Source organism: Pongo pygmaeus, chromosome 20 (assembly GCF_028885625.2).
Source record: "Pongo pygmaeus isolate AG05252 chromosome 20, NHGRI_mPonPyg2-v2.0_pri, whole genome shotgun sequence".
Taxonomy (NCBI): Eukaryota; Metazoa; Chordata; class Mammalia; order Primates; family Hominidae; genus Pongo; species Pongo pygmaeus.
In genome coordinates, this window is record NC_072393.2 from 41,319,363 (window position 1) to 41,338,851 (window position 19,489).

A 19,489-nucleotide genomic window follows, 5' to 3' on the forward strand; every position below is an offset into this window, starting at 1 on the left:
TGAGACTGAAGGAAGCACTTCCTTTCCCGTCTTCTCCCAGCAAGGGAAACCCCCAATGACCCGACACAGAGAGGCCATAGAAACGTCTTTACTGAAGAGGACAGGAGTCATGCTGAGTTTGGGGACATGCAGTGAAGGGGCAGTCGTGAGCTGTCCTTGGTGGTCGGGGCCCCAGGTCCGCCCTGGACCTCCTGGGCCTTCAGCTTCTCCCTCGAGCTGTTGGTCTGGCCCAGGTGCTGTGGGGTCCTTTGAGGCCAGTGACTAGAACGTAGATTGAAATCGGGGTTCCAGGATTTGGGATCCCCTCAGGGCCTTGGGGCCTTCCATTTATTAGAGATGGAGGCTTTAGGATTTGGGGTTCCCTTAGGGCTGGGGCTCTTGGAATTTGGTGTCTTGATATCCGTGGACTCGGGGCATTGAAATTCTCCAGTTTCCAGGGATGGGAATTCCTGTGTGGGGTTTCCTGGTGCCTGTGAATAGGGCTTGAGGTCCCTGGGAGCCTGGAATGCATATGCTGACTGTAGTCTCCTCCATACCAGGCACAAGGACCTCATGATTGGGTTTCCTGGGGGCTTGGGATTGGATTTTCAAGTTTGGGATTCCCTGGGGATTTGGGATTCCATGATTTGGGGGTCCTAGGAGTTAGGGCATTGGGGTCTTCTAGGGGCTGTAGGACTTGAGGGCACAGGGGAGTTTGGGATGTGTGTACTCTAGGGTTTGGGATCCCCAGAGTCCTAGAATGGGGCCTCCAAATTTTGGGGTCCCCCAAAGGGGGAAGTCGTTACTTAAAAAATAGAGAATTTTCTGGGAGCCTGGCCAGCACAGGAGCTGTGGGCCATGTGGGGTGGGCTTCATACAAGGCACTGGGGGTTTCTTGAGGGTACAGAGGGTAGGAAGACTTGGGGGGTCCTGTAATTAGCACTTCCAGGACTGTTTTGGTGTCTGTAAATTACGGGTGACAGTGGGCTGGTTATGGTGGGTTTCTTCTTGAGGGGTAAGGACAAGGGTCTTTGTTAATGAAGGAAGTCTCTGATTGAGGGGTTGGAATCTAAGGGCTTCAGGGTGACCATGGTGTCACGACATCTTGAGGGGACTGATGTTAAATAGGGAACAATGACATGAATGCCTGTTACTCTTTTGCTTTGGGGGTGTGACCTATGTTTATTTCAAGAGGACTTAAGGGGCAGTGTTTGTTAATGGGGAGGTTTCTGATCCAGGGTTGGGTGATTCAAGAATGTTCTGTTGTAATGCATTATGTGGAGAGGGTCACCATCATTTGGGGTGATATGGAAATCTGTTAATCTGGGAATCTGCTCTGAGGGGTTGGGGATAGGGACGAGCCTGAAGGTGCTACTCAGGGAATCTCTTTCTGGGTGACATGGGGTCTGTATTTAGGGGTTATGGGAGTATCTGTTAATAATGGGGCCTCAATGATCGAGGGCTGGCTAACGGGGGTCTCTACTCTGGATGTGTTACTGGGAATCTCTATCTCAGGGTGACTCAGGGCTCCTTGGGTGTCAGGAGATGCTAGTGGGGACTCTGTCTCTTTGTCCGGTGTCCAGGGCCTCTAAGACTGCATCTCCGCCCTCAGCATCCAGGGGAACCAGCAGCAGAACAGCAACCTGGAAAGGAGGATGACAGGGTCACGCCCTTAGGCAGGCAGCGGGGACATCTGCACCCATCACCCCCAGCCTTTCCCCCAGTGTTTGCTATCAGGCCTTTCTGGATTCTGCCTCTACCTCTCTGGCTGTGGTTTGTTTGTTTGTTTTCTGAAATGGAGTCTCACTCTCACCTAGGCTGGAGTGCCGTGGCACGATCTCGGCTCACTGCAACATCTGCCTCCCAGGTTCAAGCAATTCTTCTATCTCAGCCTCCCGAGTAGCTGGGACTAGAGGTGTAAGCCATCGTGTCCGGCTAACTTTTGTGTTTTCGGTAGGGACGGGGTTTCACCATGTTGGCCAGGCTGCGCTTGAACTCCTGACCTCAGGTGATCCGCCTGCCTTGGCCTCCCAAAGTGCTGGGATTACAGGCATGAGCCACCCCGCCCGGTCTCTAGCTGTTGTTCTGAGGCTCGTGTGGAGTGAAGGGTGTTCTGCTTCCTTTACCGGCGCCCCCGAAAGTGGAAGTCACTAGAATTCAGTGCGGGGCCCTACACCCTAAAGGCTGTTTCTGGGTATGCTTACAAGTCACAAGTTTTCCTAACCTCTCTTTCCAGCCCTGACCAGAGCTCCAGACCTCTGGGTCCAACTGCCTTGTGGATCCCTCTCCCTGAATGTCGCATAGGAGAGGAGACAGGGGTTGGCCACACACCTGGAAATGGAGTTCTCTGATGCAATGTCCTTTGGGGTCCGGACTGTGGTGAAGGTGCGTTTGGGCTGCGTCACTGAAGAGGAGGGCAGGATGTCAAGTGAGGGGATGACAGACCACCTGTGTCCTCAATACCCATCCAGACCCCTTCTCATTAATACTTCCCCATGTCTCTAGTCCCCACCTGGATCCCACATTCCCAATACCCATCTGGGCCCCTTGTCCATAATTCCCACCATGTCCCCCAGTGACTATCCCTGTCCCCAGTATCTGCTCAACCTCATGTCCCCAAAGAGCCTTGTTGCTAACTTCCTCATACCCTCTAGCACCTATCTTTTTGGGGACCTTGTCTCATCATTTTCCTGGACCCTGTATCCCCAATTAAATACCAGAGACTGTCACCAGTATATACCTGACAACCCATGACCCTTCCTCCCATCCCCAAACTTACACTCCCCCCAACATATCATCCCCCAACTCACTTGTCACTTGATGCACTTTTTTGGCTCCAACACTGTCCCCGGGGGAATCAGTGGATCCGCCAATCCTGAGGAGACACAGGGAAGGGGAGAGGTCAGAGCCACAAGAGGCCAAGGTCTGACTGAGAGCTGGGCCCCAGGGATCTATGAGGAAAGGGCTGGGGGCGTGGGGGTGTCCACATTGTACCACTGGTCTGGGAGGAGGAGGCCATCTGAGTGGGGAATCAGGGCTCCAGGTGGTGCCCTGGGTTTGGGCTGGAAGTTTGGGCTCACCTCTGAATACGGGATGCTGGTGCGAAGACCCCATGCCTCGGGGGGCAAGTGAAGTACCGGACGCCAAAGACGGAGCCATCATGCTTGCCTGTGGGCTGGTCCAGCTCAATGCCATACCAGTAACCTGCAGCATGAGGGTGTCAGGATTTCTCAAGGCCCTGCCTGCCTCCTGGCCCAGAGTCCCCATCCTCACCTGGGGCAAAGTCTGTCTTCCCGTAGAAGCGCACGATCCCCTGCTTCTGGCCCGCGACAAGGACCTGGTCTCCAACCTCAGCCTTGGCCCCGTCACGCTGCTGCAAGCTGCCCAGAGATGGGGATGATGGGGTCTTCTTCTTGCCTAAGGGTAGAAGGTGCAAGAGGTGGGTAGGGGAGGTGAGGCCAGCTTTGGGAACCCCGTGCCACCTGGAAAACCCCAAGGTAGAAACCCTGTTCTTCGTTTGAAGCAAAACTGAATCCCAGATGCCAGAGAATTAGGAAGGGGCTTTAGGCCTGAAGGGAAACTGAGTCAGACAACCTGAAGAATCCCAAAATCCTTTCTCAAAGCTGAGGATACGTTGGATAAGGAAAAGCTGAGTCAGAAGTCAGGAACCCAGAAACTGTCCTTTTAAAATGAAGGGAGAATTGGGTCCGAGAGTAAATCAGGCCGGGTGCAGAGGCGCAGGCCTGTAATCCCAGCATTTTGAGAGGCCGAGGCGGGCGTATCACTTGAGGTCAGGAGTTTGAGACCAGCCTGGCCAACATGGCAAAACCTTGTCTCTACAAAAAAAATACAAACATTAGCCGGATGTGGTGGTGGGCGCCTGTAGTCCCAGCTACTCGGGAGACTGAGGCACGAGAATCACTTGAACCCGGGAGGCGGAGGTTGCAGTGAGCCAAGATGGTGCCACTACACTCCAGCCTGGGCAATAGGGCGAGACTCTTGTCTCAAAAAAAAAAAAAAAAAAAAAAAGTAAATCAAATGACAAAAGACAGGATCTCCAAGGATTCTTCCCTAAAACTGGGGGAGACCTTTGGGCCTGAGAGGAAACTAAGTCACAGAGGGCAGGGAACCCACAGGTCCTTCTAAGAACTAGGGGAGGGCAGTACTGAGCCAAAGGGGAAACTGAGTCACAGAAGTCAGGAACTCAGAGCTTGTCTTCCAAAACTGGAGTTTGGGCCTGAGGAGAAACTGAGTCACAGAAGCTGAGCTACCCACACAACATCCCCAAACTGGCTCTTCCCACAGCAGGGATCCCCCCTCTGACCTTTGTGTTCCCTGCGGCCTTTGCCGGTGACACGGGAGAAGTCCATCCGGGGGGTCCGGGGTGTGGAGGTGACAGAGGACGGGGGTGCGTCCACTGCCTTGGAGATCTTGGACACGGAGGCAAAGAGACCTAGGGGTACAGAGTCCGAGCCTGGTGTTGTCCAAGCCTCTGCCCTCGGCCCCCATCCCCCATCCCGTTTCCCAGTCAGCAGCATCAGAACTGCTGAGTGGACCGCCGGCCGCAACCCTCTTGGGCCCGAGGTGGGACTAACCCTGCTTAGGGGGGCAGATGAAGTACCGAACGCCCCCAACGCTGCCATCGTTCTTGCCCTCAGGCTCGTCCAGCTCCACGCCCACCCACTGGCCGCTGGCAAACTCGGTGGTCCCACAGAACCGCAGTGTGCCCGTCTGGGGAGAGAAGGGAGGTGATGGCTGAGGAAGGAATGCTGGGAGGCCAACGTGGAGTGCCCCCACAGGGGCAGCAAGGTGGGGTGCATGAGGCCGCCCTGGGCCCAAACCCCAGTTCACACATCACCATTTGCTGGCTACATGACTTAACCTTTCTGTGCCTCAACTTCCTTTGCTGTGAAATAGGAACAGAAATTATACTCACCTTATAGGATTGTTAAAGAGTTGCCCTGTCTCATATAGTGAATAATGACTAGCCACATAGGACAATTTAAATTTATTTATTATTATTATTATTATTATCATTATTATTATTATTATTTGAGACAGAGTCTTGCTCTTTTGCCAGGCTGGAGTGCAGTGGCACGATCTTGGCTCACTGAAAACACCACTTCCTGGGTTCAAGCAATTCTCCCATCTCAGCCTCCCAGGTAGCTGGGACTACAGGTGCATGCTGCCATGCCTGGCTAATTTTTGTATTTTTAGTAGAGACGGGGTTTCACCATATTGGTTAGGCTGGTCTGGAACACCTGACCTCAGGTGATCCACCTGCCTCAGCCTCCAAAAGTGCTGGGATACCAGGCGTGAGCCACCGTGCCTGGCCAACAATTTAAATTTAAACTAAGGCCGGGTGCGGCGGCTCACGCCTGTAATCCCAGCACTTTGGGAGGCCAAGGCTGGAGGATCACTTGAGGCCAGGCATTTCAGACCAGCCTGGGTGAAAATGGCGAGACCCTCTCATCTTAATCTGTTCCAAAAAACAAAGGCAGCAAGACCCTATTCTCTATAAAGGAAAGAAAAAAGGTAGCCAGATGTGGTAGCTCAAGCCTGTAGTCCCACTTACTCGGGAGGCTGAGGTGGAAGGATTGCTTGAGCCCAGGAGTTCAGCGCTGCAGTGAGCTATGATCGTGCCACTGCACTCCAACCTGGGCAACAGAGCAAGACCGTGTCTCAAAAATAAATAAATACATACTTTAGGAAGAAGATTCAGATAATTTTTTAATTTAAAAATAAATAAATTTAGTCTGGGCGCAGTGGCTCACACTTGTAATCCTAGCACTTTGGGAGGCCGAGGTGGGAGGATCACCTGAAGTCAGGAGTTCAAGACCAGCCTGGCCAACATGGTGAAACCCCCATCTCTACTAAAAATACAAAAAGTAGCCAGGTGTGATGGCACACGCCTGTAATCTCAGCTACTCTGGAGGCTGAGGCAGGAGAATTGCTTGAACCCAGGAGGGTTGCAGTGAGCCCAGACAGCGCCACTGCACTCCAGCCTGGGCAACAGAGCAAGACTCTGTCTCAAGAAAAAACATAAATAAATAAAAATGAAAATCAATAAATTTAAACTAAATTAAAAATGCATTTCCCCAGTCACACTAGCCATATTTCAAGTGCTCAATTGTCACATGTGGCTTGTAGCTACAGGGCTGTCATAGACACATTAAAACCCTCAGAACAGGGCTTGATATTAAGTAAACGATCAGCAAGTATTCATTATTGAAAAATTTTTTTTTTCTATTTTAGAGACAGGGTCTCACTCTGTGGCCCAGGCTGGAGTGCAGTGCTGCAATCATAGCTCAGTGTAACCTTGAACTCCTGGGTTCAAGCAATCTTCCCTCCTCAGTCTCCTGAGTAGCTGGGACTACAGGCGCACACCACCGAAGCCTGGCTAATTAAAACAACAACAACAAACTTTTTCTAAAAATAGAAATGGAGTATCCCTATGTTGCCCAGGTTGGTCTCAAACTCCTGGCCTCAAGCGATCCTCCCCATCTTGGCCTCCCAAAGTGCTGGGATTACAGGTGCGAAGCCACTGTGCCCAGCCTGTTAGCTATTATCATGCTGTAACTTTGGTCAGGGGACTTCTTGAGCCTTAGTTTCATCTGTAAAATAGAGACAGTAAGCCACCTCATGGAGTGATTGTCTGGTGGAGACATTTTTTTTTTTTTTTTGAGACAGGGTCTCGCTTTGTCACCTAGGCCGGGGTTGCAGTGGCATGATCCTGGCACAGTGCAGCCTCAAACTCCTGGGCACAAGCGATTCTCTCACTTCAGCCTCCTGAGTAGCTAGGACTACAGGTGTGTGCCACCATGCCTGGTTAATTTTTTCATTTTTAGTAGAGATGAGGCCTCACTATGTTGCCCAGGCTGGTCTCGAACTCCTGAGCTCAAGTGATCCTTCTGCCTCAGCCTCCCAAAGTGCTGGGATTATGGGCATAAACCACCGCATTGGCGGAAACATTTTTTTTTTTTTTTTTTTGAGATGGAGTTTTCGCTCTTGTTGCCCAGGTTGGAGTGCAATGGCACGATCTCGGCTCACTGCAACCTCCGCCTCCCGGGTTCAAGCGATTCTCCTGCCTCAGCCTCCCAAGTAGCTGGGATTACAGGCACACGCCACCACACCCTGCTAATTTTGTATTTTTAGTAGAGACAGAGTTTCACCATGTTGGCCAGGCTGGTCTCGAACTCTGACCTTAGGTGATCCTCCTGCCTCGGCCTCCCAAAGTGCTGGGATTACAGACATGAGCCACCGCGCCTGGCCAACGGCAGAAACATTTTTAATACATGTAAAGTTGCTTAGCTGCAGTGAGCCTTTAGTGAGTGTGGTTATTATCGTTATGGGAGGCTCATTCACCTCTCCATGCCTCAGTTCCTTGTCCATATAAAGGGCTAATTAATTAGTGCTGATCTTAAAGGGTTGGTGGAGGGACTAGAACAGTGCCTGGCACACACAAAGAGCATTTAGTATGCACTGGACTCTGTTCATTTTAATTAATTTAAACCTCAACCAGTCCCCTAAGGCGGGTACTATTATTATCTCCATTTACAAATGAAGACACTGATGCCCAGAGAGGCAGAATCACTGGCTCCAGGTCCCACAGCTGGGAAGTTGCAAAGCTGAGATTTACCTGGGTAAGTCCCTGAGCCTGAGCTCATGACGCTGTGCTATGCTGCTTCTCTAAGGGGCCGTGATTGGTATTCCATGTCTTCAGATAAAGGTTTTCACCTGTTGGAGCCTCTTATAGTCTGGCTTGTAAAATGGGAAGAGTCAACCCAACCTTCTTTCAGAATTGTGCAATGGATATGATTAGATCGTGACAGCAGAATGCTTTCTGGATGGGGCCGGGCACAGTGGCTTATGCCTATAATCCCAGCACTTTGGGAGCCAAGGCAGGCGGATCGCTTGAGGGCAAGAGTTTGAAACCAGCCTGGCCAACATGGCGAAACCCGCTGCTACTAAAAATAAAAATAAAAAAATTAGCCAGGCTTATTGGCACACACTTGTAATCCTAGCTACTCGGGAGGCTAAGACATGAAAATAGCTTGAATCCGGGAGGCGGAGGTTGCTGTGAGCCAAGATCACGCCACTGCACTCCGGCCTGGGTGACAGAGCAAGACCCTGTCTCAAAAAAACAAAAACAAAATTCAGACTCCTTCCAGTAGCCTACAGGTCTGCTGTGACCCAGCCTTGCTGACCTCTCCACTTCACCGCCCTTCCCATAACCCCCTCATCACACTGCCCCTTCCTGCCTCTGGGTCTCCATACCTACTGCATCCTCTGCTTCCTTATATTTGCAGAAGAAGTTCTTTCCTATCTCAGTTTGGACATCACCTCCTCAGAGAAGCCTTCTCAGAACACCCCAGCTAAAACCACTCCAGCATTCAGCCAGGGGCAATTTACTAAATCCAAACATGTAATGGTGTTCACAGCCCTTGTGGCTACCAGAAATTACCTTTTTTTTTTTTTTTTTTTTTTTTTCAGTAGAGGCGGGATCTCACTATGTTGCCCAGGCTGGTCTCTAACAACTCCTGACCTCAAGTGATCCTCCCACCTTGGCCTCCCAAAATGCCGGGATTACAGGTGTGAACCACCGTGCCCAGCCCAAAAATCATCTCAACCATAGGTTTACTTTCTTGACTCTCCCCTTCATTACAAGTGGAGCTCCATGAGAGCAGGGTGGGGACAGACACAGCCCTCCCTCCCTAAGGACAGACTGGGTCCCATATGGAGCCCGAGGGACACCGGGAAATGAATTAAGTTGGAGTCCCTGGATAAATGAAGATTCTCTCTGCCCTCTGGGCTGTGATACCCACTCCCCCAAGCTGAGACTCCTTTCTCTCTTTCTTTCCCTGGCTTGCTCCTCCACATCTGCAATTTGGGTGCATTCCCCATCACACCCCAATCACTCTGGCCTGGACTTGCCTAGCTAGACTTGCCTCTGCGAGCAGAGGGGCCTGATCGAGGACCACAAGACCCGGGGGAGCCACAGGTGCACAGAGCTGCGCAGATCACTCTGCTCGCCCCTCCCCATGGCAGCCATGACCGCTCTCGGCTGTCACTGTCAGATAATGGGTTGTTTCCCCCCCTGGATGGAGAGCTCAGCACAGGATGAGGCTCAAAGGAGACACCCATGGAACAACTGAGATTAAATCAAGTACTGGGTGGATAGTTAGGGCGGCAAGCAGACAAAGGGGAGGGACTGCACTCTGCCCAAGGACACAGCTCTGAGGGATTAAGGGGCTGAGTCCCACCCCCACCCACCACGCAAACACACACCCCAGCCCCTGACCTTCTGGCCATCCAGCAGCACACGGTCTCCCAGGCGCAAGCCCAGTGCGCTAAGCATGAGATTGCCTGGGACGTTGTCATAGTTGGGTAGCGTGACCTTGGGGAGGGCGCAAGATAGTGGCACTGCCTCTTCCAGAAGCGTCCGCAGCTCCTTGGCCACCAGCGCCGCCTCTGCCTTGTCCAGGGACATGTCCATAGGATCTGGGACCACCTCCGCCGGCACCTGTCCTTTTCGATTCTGGGGGCCAATGGGAAGAGGAGGCAGGGACTCAGTGGCACTGGTCACACCCCCATGGAGGCCCTGTCCCTAGAGACCACCAGTCTGGGTGATGCAGGGTTAGGACTAGGTCATACCCTGGGCCAACCTGGGAATAAGAAGGGTCAGGGCAAGGCCGGGTAAGGTGGCTCATGCCTGTAATCCCAGTACGTTGTGAGGCCGAGGCAGGCAGATCGTTTGAGGTCAGGAGTTCAAGACCAGCCTGGCCAACATGGTGAAACCGCCTCTCTACTAAAAATACAAAAATTAGCCGGGTGTGGTGGCATGTGCCTGAAATCCCAGCTACTTGGGAGGCTGAGGCAGGAGAATCGCTTGAATCCAGGAAGCAGAGGTTGCAGTGAGCCGAGATCATGCTACTGCACTCCAGCCTGGGTGACAGAGCGAGATTCCGTCTCAAAAAAAAAAAAGAAGGGGCAGCGCAGAAAGGTGCAGACCACATCCCCAGGGAAACCCACGCCTGAGACCCAGGGCTGGGGGTGTGTCAAGTAATTGAGGGTGGGCCTGGGGGTGTAGGCAGTAGGGATGAGGGCGACACTTCAGTGCTGTAGGTCATGCCCCCAGGAAGGCAATCTCTGGAGACCCCAAGCCTGTAATGAGGACATGTGGGAGATGAACATTGAGAATGGGCTCTTGTGGGCTGGGTGCAGTGGCTCATGCCTATAATCTTAGCACTTTGTGAGGCCGAGATGGGCAGATCATCTGAGGTCAGGAGTTCGAGACCAGCCTGGCCAACATGGTGAAACTCCATCTCTACTAAAAATACAAAAATTAGCCGGGTGTGGTGGCGCATGCCTATAATTCTACCTACTCGGGAGGCTGAGGCAGGAGAATCGTTTGAACCTGGTAGGCAGAGGTTGCAGTGAGCTGAGATTGCACCACTGCACTCCAGCCTGGATGACAGAGCCAGTCTCTGTCTCAAAAAAAAAAAAAAAAAAAAAAAAAATTAGAGTGAAAGTGGGCTCCTGTGGTATAGAGTCAGGAGTCAAACTCTGGGCCAGTGGGAAATGGGGAGAGGCAGGGTCTCAGGGGCACAGGCCATGTTACCCCAACATACATGTGCCTGGACGGCTGCACGGTAATTAGCATTGTGGATGGAGCCTGGTAATGCATGGGTCGGAGGTCAAAGATCATACTGAGGGCTTAGGAGAGGACCAACCCTCTCATTCACAGAGGGCCTAGCCCGACTTTCCTCATGACCTTGAAATACTGTTATGCACTGCCACGGGGTAGGCTGGATGACCCTGGGCAGATCCCTTAATCTCTGCCTCAGTTTCCCCATTGTAAGACAAGGCTTATAATAGACTTCACCTGACATGTAATGAACACTAGGCATATTTCAGCTGTTATTGCATTTGCTGAATGTACAGACGGCATTTGTAGTATCTGGGGAGTCACAGGAAACGCAGAGACCTGCTGGAGGGAAGTAGGGGAGGAAGGCAGCAGGAGGGTAATGGGTTCTGGGCAAGGGTGGCAGTACCCTCAGCGCAGGGTTGGCGCCGTGCTCCAGCAAACATTTGGCGGCGCCCAGGCACAGGCTGGAAGCAGCGATGTGCAGGGCTGAGCCGTGGTTGAAGTCACTGCACGTGGAGTTCACCACTGGAAGCGGGCAAGAGGAGGGGTTCCGGGTGAGCGCCTGTGGGACCCCAGCCCTCCTCCCACCTCGGGGCTCATCTCTTAACTTGCAGGTCCCAGAGCCTCCGACGCAGAGCCCCGCCCCCGCCTCGGAGCCCCCCTCTCCCTTCGCGGCCCCGACCCTCCCTAGAGTGGTAGTCCCCTGAGCCCCCCTCCCACGCCTCCAACCTCCCGCTATCTCCTCCCCCTCGCAGCCTGGCCTCACCTGGGTCTCCGCGTCCCTCACCCAGGTCCTTGCCCCCTCCCAGCCAGGGCTCTCCTCCTCACCTCGCGGCCTCGCGCCTTTCAGCAGCACACGCACGAGGTCGGGCACATCAAAATAGGCCGCGTAGTGAAGCGCGTTCATGTTGGTCCAGCGGCTGCGCAGGGTCACATCTGCGCCCAGCGCCAGCAGCTGCTGCGAGAGGCGCACTGCTGCCGCGGGGTCCCCTGCGCGATAGGCCGGGTCAGCTTGGAACCCCCATTCCAGAGCATGGGCCCAGTGCACGGGGAGGACCCTGGGCTTCAGGGACTATACTTTGGGATCCGAAGCTTCGGGTTCCAGATGGGGCCTGAGTTCTGGGTGGTTTTCAGTGTGTTGGGTCTGGGGGCCTAGGCTTTGGGACTTATGACTTGGGGGTGGGGGGCCCTCACCGACTCCGTGGGCCCCAGCCTTGCACGCATAGTGGAGCAGTGTCATGTCGGTCAGCCCGTCACGATCGTTCACATGGCAGCCTCGGCGCAGAATCTGTGAGTACCAGAGGAGCAGGGAGGGTCACCCACACATGTGGGGAACCACATCCCCTCTCTCCCTGGTTTCCCCAGTGTTCTCACCTCATTGCCGATGACGTCTATCTTGTGCTGGACTTGGGGCACCCACTGGCGCACAATGGCAAACAGCTCGGGGATGGTGGTCTGAGGGTCAAACAGGATCTCCTGGCACGCCGGGTCATTGGGATCGAAGAAGGTGAAAGCTGGGGTGGGAAGAGGTCCAAGGTCACCCCACGCAACTGACCCCCTCCTTCCAGCCTCAGTAGGGGAGCTGTAGGTCTTTGCCTTTTAGAGCCTCTAATGCAGGGTCTCAAGCTGGTGGCACATGGGCCACACTCAACCCACAGGCATTTTCTGTGTGGCCAGCATGAGGTTTCAAACTCAGGTGGGTTCACATAAAAATCTCGATGCCCAGTGTGTCTTGAAAAATGGGAAGATCAGGCAATTCCCATATAGCAGCAAACTCCACCCCCTGAAACAAAAGCCTGACAGAGAGTGCAGTACCTTGGAGTCTGCACCTCCAGGGGGACCGCTACTGACCTCACCCACTGTTGCCCTGTGAGAGTATGAATGAAGTTTGGCTGAATCTCCAGAGCAAAAATAAATAAAGCCAGAAGTCCTGGTTTTTAATAAAACTCTCTCAATTGTTTTATAAAATTTTAATAAAACTCTCTCAGTCTACATAAAATGTATCCATGACTGGGCACAGTGGTTCACATCTGTAATCCCAATGCTTTGGGAGGCCGAGGCAGGAGGATTGCTTGAGCCCATAAGTTCAAGACCAGCCTGGGCAACATAGCAAGACCCCTGTCTTTACAAAAAGTTTTAAAATTAGCCAGGTGTGGTGGTGCGCATTGGAGCTACTCAAGGAGATTGAGACAGGAGGATTGCTTGAGCCCAGGAGTTCAAGGCTGCAGTGAGCCATGATTGTGCCACTGCACGCCAGCCTGGGCAACAGAGCAAGACCCTGTCTGTGGAAATATAAAAAATAAAAATAGAGGCTGTGCGTGGTGGCTCACGCCTGTAATCCCAGCACTTTTGGAGGCCGAGGCGGGTGGATCACCTCAGGTCAGGAGTTCGAGACCAGCCTGGTCCAACATGGTGAAACCCTGACTCTACTAAAAGTACAAAAATTAGCCAGGCATGGTAGTGGGCGCCTGTAATCCCAGCTACTCAGGAAGCTGAGGCAGGAGAATCACTTGAACTTGGGAGGCAAAGGCTGCAGTGAGCCGAGATGGCGCCACTGCACTCCAGCCTGGGTGACAGAGAGTGAGACTCCGTCTCAAAAAAAGTAAATAAATAAATAAAAATAAAAATAAAATAAAATGTATCCATGAGCAGGAATCAACCTGTGCCCAGCCAGGGTGGTGCCTAGAGGCACTTCTGTCTCTTCCCACTCAACTCTAAGGAGTACTGCTCTCTGTGACGTCAGCACCCAGCACAGGGCCCTGGCACGTGGCAGGAACTCAGTGCGTGGTGAATGAACGAGTACATGAATGATCAGATTATACACAGCCCAGGGAAGTGCCACATAGAAGGTGTCTCCAGGAATCAGCTGGCATGCTCCTTTTAGAACTGCAGTCACATCATAGCCCTTCTTGGCTTAGAACCCTCCTCCAGCTCCCATCCCATCCAGAGTACAGACCAAAGTCTTCCCCACGGCCCTCAGGGCTCTGCACATCCAGCCCCTCAGTTCTCAGCCCTCTCCCCTCACTTATTCCCCTTCCCTCATTTCCCACACTGGGCTCCCTCTGTCCCTCCCACGTGCCAAGCAAATTCTTGTCTCAGGGTCTTGGCACTTGCTGTTTTTCTCACTCGGGATAGACTTCCCACACATCTTCACAAAGCTTTATAAATCTTTGCTCAAATGTCATCTCCTCAGAGAGGCCTTCCCAAACCACACTGTCTAAATCAGCACCCGCCCTTCTCCATCTCCTACTCTTTTTTTTTTTTTTTTTTTTTTGAGATAGGGTCTTGGCTGGGCATGGTGGCTCACGCCTGGAATCCCAGCACTTTGGGAGGCCAAGGCTGGCAGATCACGAGGTCAACAGTTTGAGACCGGCCTGACCAACATGGTGAAACTCCATCTCTACTAAAAATACAAAAATTAGCTGGGCATGGTGGTGGGTGCCTGTAATCCCAGTTACTCAGGAGGCTGAGGCAGGAGAATTGCTTAACCTCAGAAGGCAGAGATTGCAGTGAGCTTAGATTGCACCATTGCACTCTAGCCTGGAGTCCGTCTCAAAAAAAAAAAAATAGGGTCTGTTGGAATGCAATAGTATGATCATAGGTCGCTATATCCTTGAACTCCTGGGTTCAAGTGATCCTCCTGCCTCACCCTCCCTGGTAGCTAGGACTACAGTATACACCACCATGCCCAGCAATTTTTTTTTTTTTGTAGTGACAGGGTTTTGCTATGTTGCCCAGGCTGGTCTTGAACTCCTGGGCTCAAGCGATCTTCCCACCTTGGCTTCCCTAAGCACTGAAATTACAGGTGTGAGCCACCATGCCCAGCCCTTTATTTATTTATTTATTTTTATCATAGCTCATATCACTACTTGACATGTTTACTCCTCTTTCTTCCTCCTTCATTTCCTCTCTTCTTCCCTCACTAGGATCTAAATGCTATGATTCCATTCTGCCTTATTCACTCCTTTATCCCCAAGGCCAGGCACAGCACATGGCACACAGTAGGTGCTCAGTCAATCTCTGTTGAATTAATGTATAAATTTAACAGATACACGATTTCCTCTTTGAGTCCACTTTAGCCTTCTCCCTGTCCTCGACCACATTTCCAGATTTCTTCCCATTCTGGGACAAAACCCTCTCCCGCTCTACAAGCAAGACTGCTTGGAGGGCTCAGCCTATACCCTTCGACCTCCCACTGAGTCACAGGCCCCAGCCACCTCCAGCCGCATTTCCAAAGGAGATTTTCCAGTTTTCTGAGGTACAGCCCCCCCAACACCTCAGGCCCCAGATAACTTTCTTTTTCTTTTTTCTTTTTTTGAGACAGGGTCTCACTGTGTCACCCAAGCTGGAGTGCAGTGGTACAATCCTAGCTTACTGCAGCGTCGAATTCTCAGGCTCAAGTGATCCTCCCACCTCAGCCTCTGGAGTAGCTGGGACTACAGGTACTCACCATGCCTGGCTAATTTCTAAATTTTCTGTACAGATGGGGTCTTGCTCCATTGCCCAGGCAGATCTCAAACTCTTGGCCTCAAGCAATCCTCTTGCCTCGGCCTCCTAGAGTGCTAGGATTATAAGCCAGAACCACCGTGCCTGGCCAACTTTCTTATTTTTCTATTAGACTGAAGTCAACTTGTAGTCTCCCTGATCCACCTCTAGTGGGTGACATGTCCATGGATGCCATCTGTCTTGCTCTATCCTGGCAACACTGACTCTCTGAACTTGGTTTCTGAACCTCACAGCTGCCGGGGATTCCCAGCCTGCATATCTTCCAAATTCCCCTCCTACATCCAACTCTGGCTGCACTCCATCCCCTTCTACCCAGTACCCAGAAGGAGCTTTCAAACTATAAATCAGACCTGCCATTCCTCTGCTTTTAAACACCCTCCCCTTGCCACTCTTCTCCCCCGTCCCACTTAGAATATAACCAAAGTCCTCACTGTAGCCTTGAAGGCCCTTCCAGATCTGGCCTATGCCAACCTCTCACCTCAACCTTGATCATTCCCTGAATGCAGCTCCAGGATCTTTCTGTTCCAAGTTCAATTCTGCCTCAGGGCCTTCGCACTTGCTGTTGTCTGCCTAGAACACTCTTTTTCCAGCTCTCTTATGGCTGATTCCTCCCCATGCTCTGGGTCCCAAACTAAATGTCACCTACTCAGAAAGACCAGCCCTGACTACCGCTGCAGGTAGCTGCCCCCTAGTCATTACCGTATCTCCAACTTTAATTTCTTTTTCTTTTTTTCTTTTCTTTTCTTTCTTTTTTTTTTTTTTTGAGACAGTCTTACTCTGTCACCCAGGCTGGAGTGTAGTGGCTCGATCTTGGCTCACTGCAACCTCTGCCTCCCAGGTTCAAGCGATTCTACTGTCTCGGCCTCCTGAGTGGCTGGGATTACAGACATATGCCACCATGCCCAGCTAATTTTTGTATTTTTAGTAGAGATGGGGTTTCACCATGTTGGCCATGGCTGGTCTCAAACTCCTGACCTCAGGTGATCCACTGGCCTCAGCCTCCCAAAGTGCTGGGATTACAGGCGTGAGACACCATGCCCGGCCCACCTTTTCTTTCTTTCATAGCACTCACTCCAATCTGAATTTATCTGATTTCTGATTTATTTATCTGTTCACTTGTTTAGTCTCTCCTTCTCTCCTGCAAGGGAGGATCATGCCTGGATCACTTAGGATTAAATCTCCAGCACCCAGCATAAGGCTTGTCACAGAGTAGCAGCACTCGATAAATATCGCTCGGTCAATGATTAGACACTTTCAGTTTCTCCAAGAGGCCGCCCTCTCAGCTCCATACCCTCCTACCTCAGATCCTTTACCCAGCGGTTACCTCTCCTGGGACCCCTTTCCCCTGACCCTTCTCTTAGTTAACCCCAACTCACCCTCCAGTCTTCTCAAATGTAACCTCCTCAGGGAAACAATGTCTTTAAAAACTCTTTCAGCAGCTTGTTTATGGTAAATACAATTTTCATAATGTCTTGTAATTACATATTTATATTACATTATATTTTTCTTTCTTGAATATAAACCTAAATGTGAACTAAACTACATTATGGTTTAATACCTATTTGTGTGGCTGTTACTGAGGCCTGTGAGTTGTCTCAGGGCAAAGACTGGGTCTCTCTTGCCCCTTGCTGTGGCCCCAGCCCCTAGCATAAAGCCAGGTCCACAGCCGCTTTCAATAAATGATTGTTGAATGACTAAATGATGGAATGATGTGTCATGAATCAAAGACTAGGAGTATTACAATTCCATTCTCCAACGGGTGAATGAATGAATTAGCGAGGGGTGCTCTGCAGCCAAGATTCCTCTGGACCACCTTCAAATTCCCTAGAATTCTCCCACCATCACCACCAGCAGAGCACAGCCCACCCTCCCCGGCCACCCAACGCTCCAAGCCAGATTCCAGGGTGGGGACAGTGGTTACCGTAGTCCTTAGGGAGGGGGGCAGGTGCCGAGGGGTGCACAACAGGCTTCTGCCGGCGCTCCTGGGTGGGGCTGGGGGCCTCGGGGACGGGTTCATCCTCCTCCTCCTCTTCTTCCTCCTCTCCTCGGGGCGGCGGGGCCATCGGGGCAGGATCTGTCTTAGTCATGGTCCTCGGTGGCCCTCGGGGGGCGGGTGTAGAGTTGGGGGCAGCCTTCAGGCAAATCCTGGAGGCAGAGGTCAGCTGGAGAGGGTGCCCCGCAGGCTCCAGGGTCCAAGCCCCTAGGAGCTTCCAGGGCCCCGGGTGGCCTCCGCGCAACTGGATCTTGGGCAACCATAGGGACCCCCGTTACCCATAGAGGGCCCCGGTGTGTGCGCCCAGCGCCTGCCACCTCCCCCAGGCCCAGCCCCCCATTATTCTCTTCCCGCGTCAGGCCCCTCAGTCGCGGCCGCCCCCTCCCAGGGTTTGTTTATCTCGGGATGCAGGATGCTTCGCCCCTCCCCTTCTCCGCGGGCCGCCCCCTCCCCATCTTACCTCTGGCGGACAGCGCTGGGGACCAAAGTGGAGACTGTGGAGACTGTGGGAGCAATGGGGTGTCGGTGTCAGGGGACGTGATGGGGGAGGCGAGGGAGACAGAGAAGGGGACGAGGCCCAGACGCCGACAGGGGGTGGGGGCGGAGAGGGAGGGGCGCGACTGCGCATGCGCCTGCTGCCCCCCTACCGGCGGCGGGGGAGGAGGAACCAGGAGGAGGGACCGGGAGGCGCTCGCATTGATGGAGGGGCCAGAGGCGGCGACTGAAAGGGGAGAGCCTCCGAGCACAGGGAGAGGAAGAGATGGCTACGGAAAGGAGCGAGATGAGCAGATACAACGGCAAAAGAGAGGGCTGAGAGAACGGGCACAGATCTTATCCATCCCCTTCCCCCACGACTGCAAACCAGGCCGGTGAGGGCAGTGGTCTTGGGGCGTGGTGACGATGGTTGTTCTCTCTCTCTAGGACCCTAGACCAGACCCCTTCTCCAAGCTCACCATTCATAATGGGTGCCTCAGAGGGGTGATTTCCTAGAGACTCCTATCATGATCATCTCATCCTTACCATCATAATGCGAGGCTCACACACTGGGGCCCACAGAGGTTAAGTAGCTTGCCCAAAAGTACATGAGTAGGTGATGGAGCGAACATTTGAAACCAGACAGTCTGTAAAGTCTATTTTTATTTTTATTTTTTTCCTAGATAGGGTCTCACTCTGTCGCCCAGGCTACAGTGCAGTGTTGCGATCTTGGCTCACTGCAGCGTCAAACTCCTGGGCTCAAGCCATCCTCCCACCTCAACCTCCTGAGTAGCTGAGACCACAGGTGCATGCCACCACGTCTGGAGAATTTTTTTTGAGACACGGTTTTGCCATGTTGCCCAAGCTGGTCTTGAACTCCTGACCTCAAGGGATCCTCCTGCCCCAGCCACCCAAAGCGCTGAGATTACAGGCACGAGTCACCGTGCCCAACATTGATTCTTAATCACCATGCTACATGCCTGTAGCAGTGTCTGGGAAACAGATCTGCCGATTGACCCCTCCAATCTCCCCCACGGAGGCCTCCTGAAGCCAGCCCAGGGTCCTGGCTCCATTGTCATGGCTTGGCTTCCCACCTGGAGCTGTAGCCTGCTCTGCCTCAAATCATCCCAGCCTGGATGGGGCTGAGTGACAGCCTTGAACACCTCATCCTTCTAATGCACAGGTCCAGTAGCTCCACCTCCAAAAGATTTCCAGGATCTCACTCTCCCCACCGCTACCCTGGGCCCTCATCTTGGTCCATCCTTCATCTTCTGCCACCAGCACTATGGCAGCAGCCTCTTCCCTGCTGTCCCTGTCCTCCTCCAACATGCAGCCACAGGGACCCATGAACACCTGTCACTTTGGAGCCCTCCTTCCCTCAGAGGGGTCTGCCTGCTGCACCTCACTCCAGGTAGAAGCCAAGGCTCTCAGCTGTGGCCCACAAGGGCCTATGTGAACCTGCCCCATCATCTCTGCACTCACCTCCTCTCACCCTTTTGTTCACTCCACCCCAGCCACACTGGCCTCCTTGCTTCTCCCCACCCCAGGACCTTTGCACTGGCTCTGTTTTTTTTTGTTTGTTTGTTTTTGAGATGGGAGTCTCACTCTGTTCCCCAGGCTGGAGTGCAGTGGCATGATCTCTGCTCACTGCAACCTCTGTCTTCCAGGTTCAAGCGATTCTCCTGCCTCAGCCTCCCGAATAGCTGGGATTATGGGCCTGTGCCACCACACCCAGCTAATTTTTGTATTTTTAGTAGAGACGGGGTTTCGCAATGTTGGCCAGACTGGTCTCTAACTCCTGGCCTCAGGTGATGTGCCCGCCTCAGCTTCCCAAAGTGCTGGGATGACAGGCGTGAGCCACCATGCCTGGCCTGCAACGGCTCTTTGTG

The 19,489-nt window shown here is 52.7% G+C and overlaps 1 protein-coding gene across 1 annotated transcript; it reads right to left on the minus strand.

Moving 5' to 3' along the window:
* Positions 1–72: 72 nt before the first annotated feature.
* On the minus strand, positions 73–17,992 carry CLIP3 (CAP-Gly domain containing linker protein 3). Its single transcript, XM_054462309.2, has 14 exons — positions 17,587–17,992; positions 17,055–17,278; positions 12,002–12,141; positions 11,822–11,915; positions 11,456–11,617; positions 11,034–11,152; positions 9,281–9,517; positions 4,575–4,710; positions 4,304–4,432; positions 3,253–3,396; positions 3,060–3,183; positions 2,790–2,854; positions 2,311–2,383; positions 73–1,622 (listed from the first exon to the last, which is right to left on the minus strand). The coding sequence occupies exons 2-14, from the start codon at positions 17,218–17,220 to the stop codon at positions 1,568–1,570; spliced, it is 1,644 nt and encodes a 547-aa protein (XP_054318284.1). The 5' UTR covers positions 17,221–17,278; positions 17,587–17,992; the 3' UTR covers positions 73–1,567.
* Positions 17,993–19,489: the final 1,497 nt, after the last annotated feature.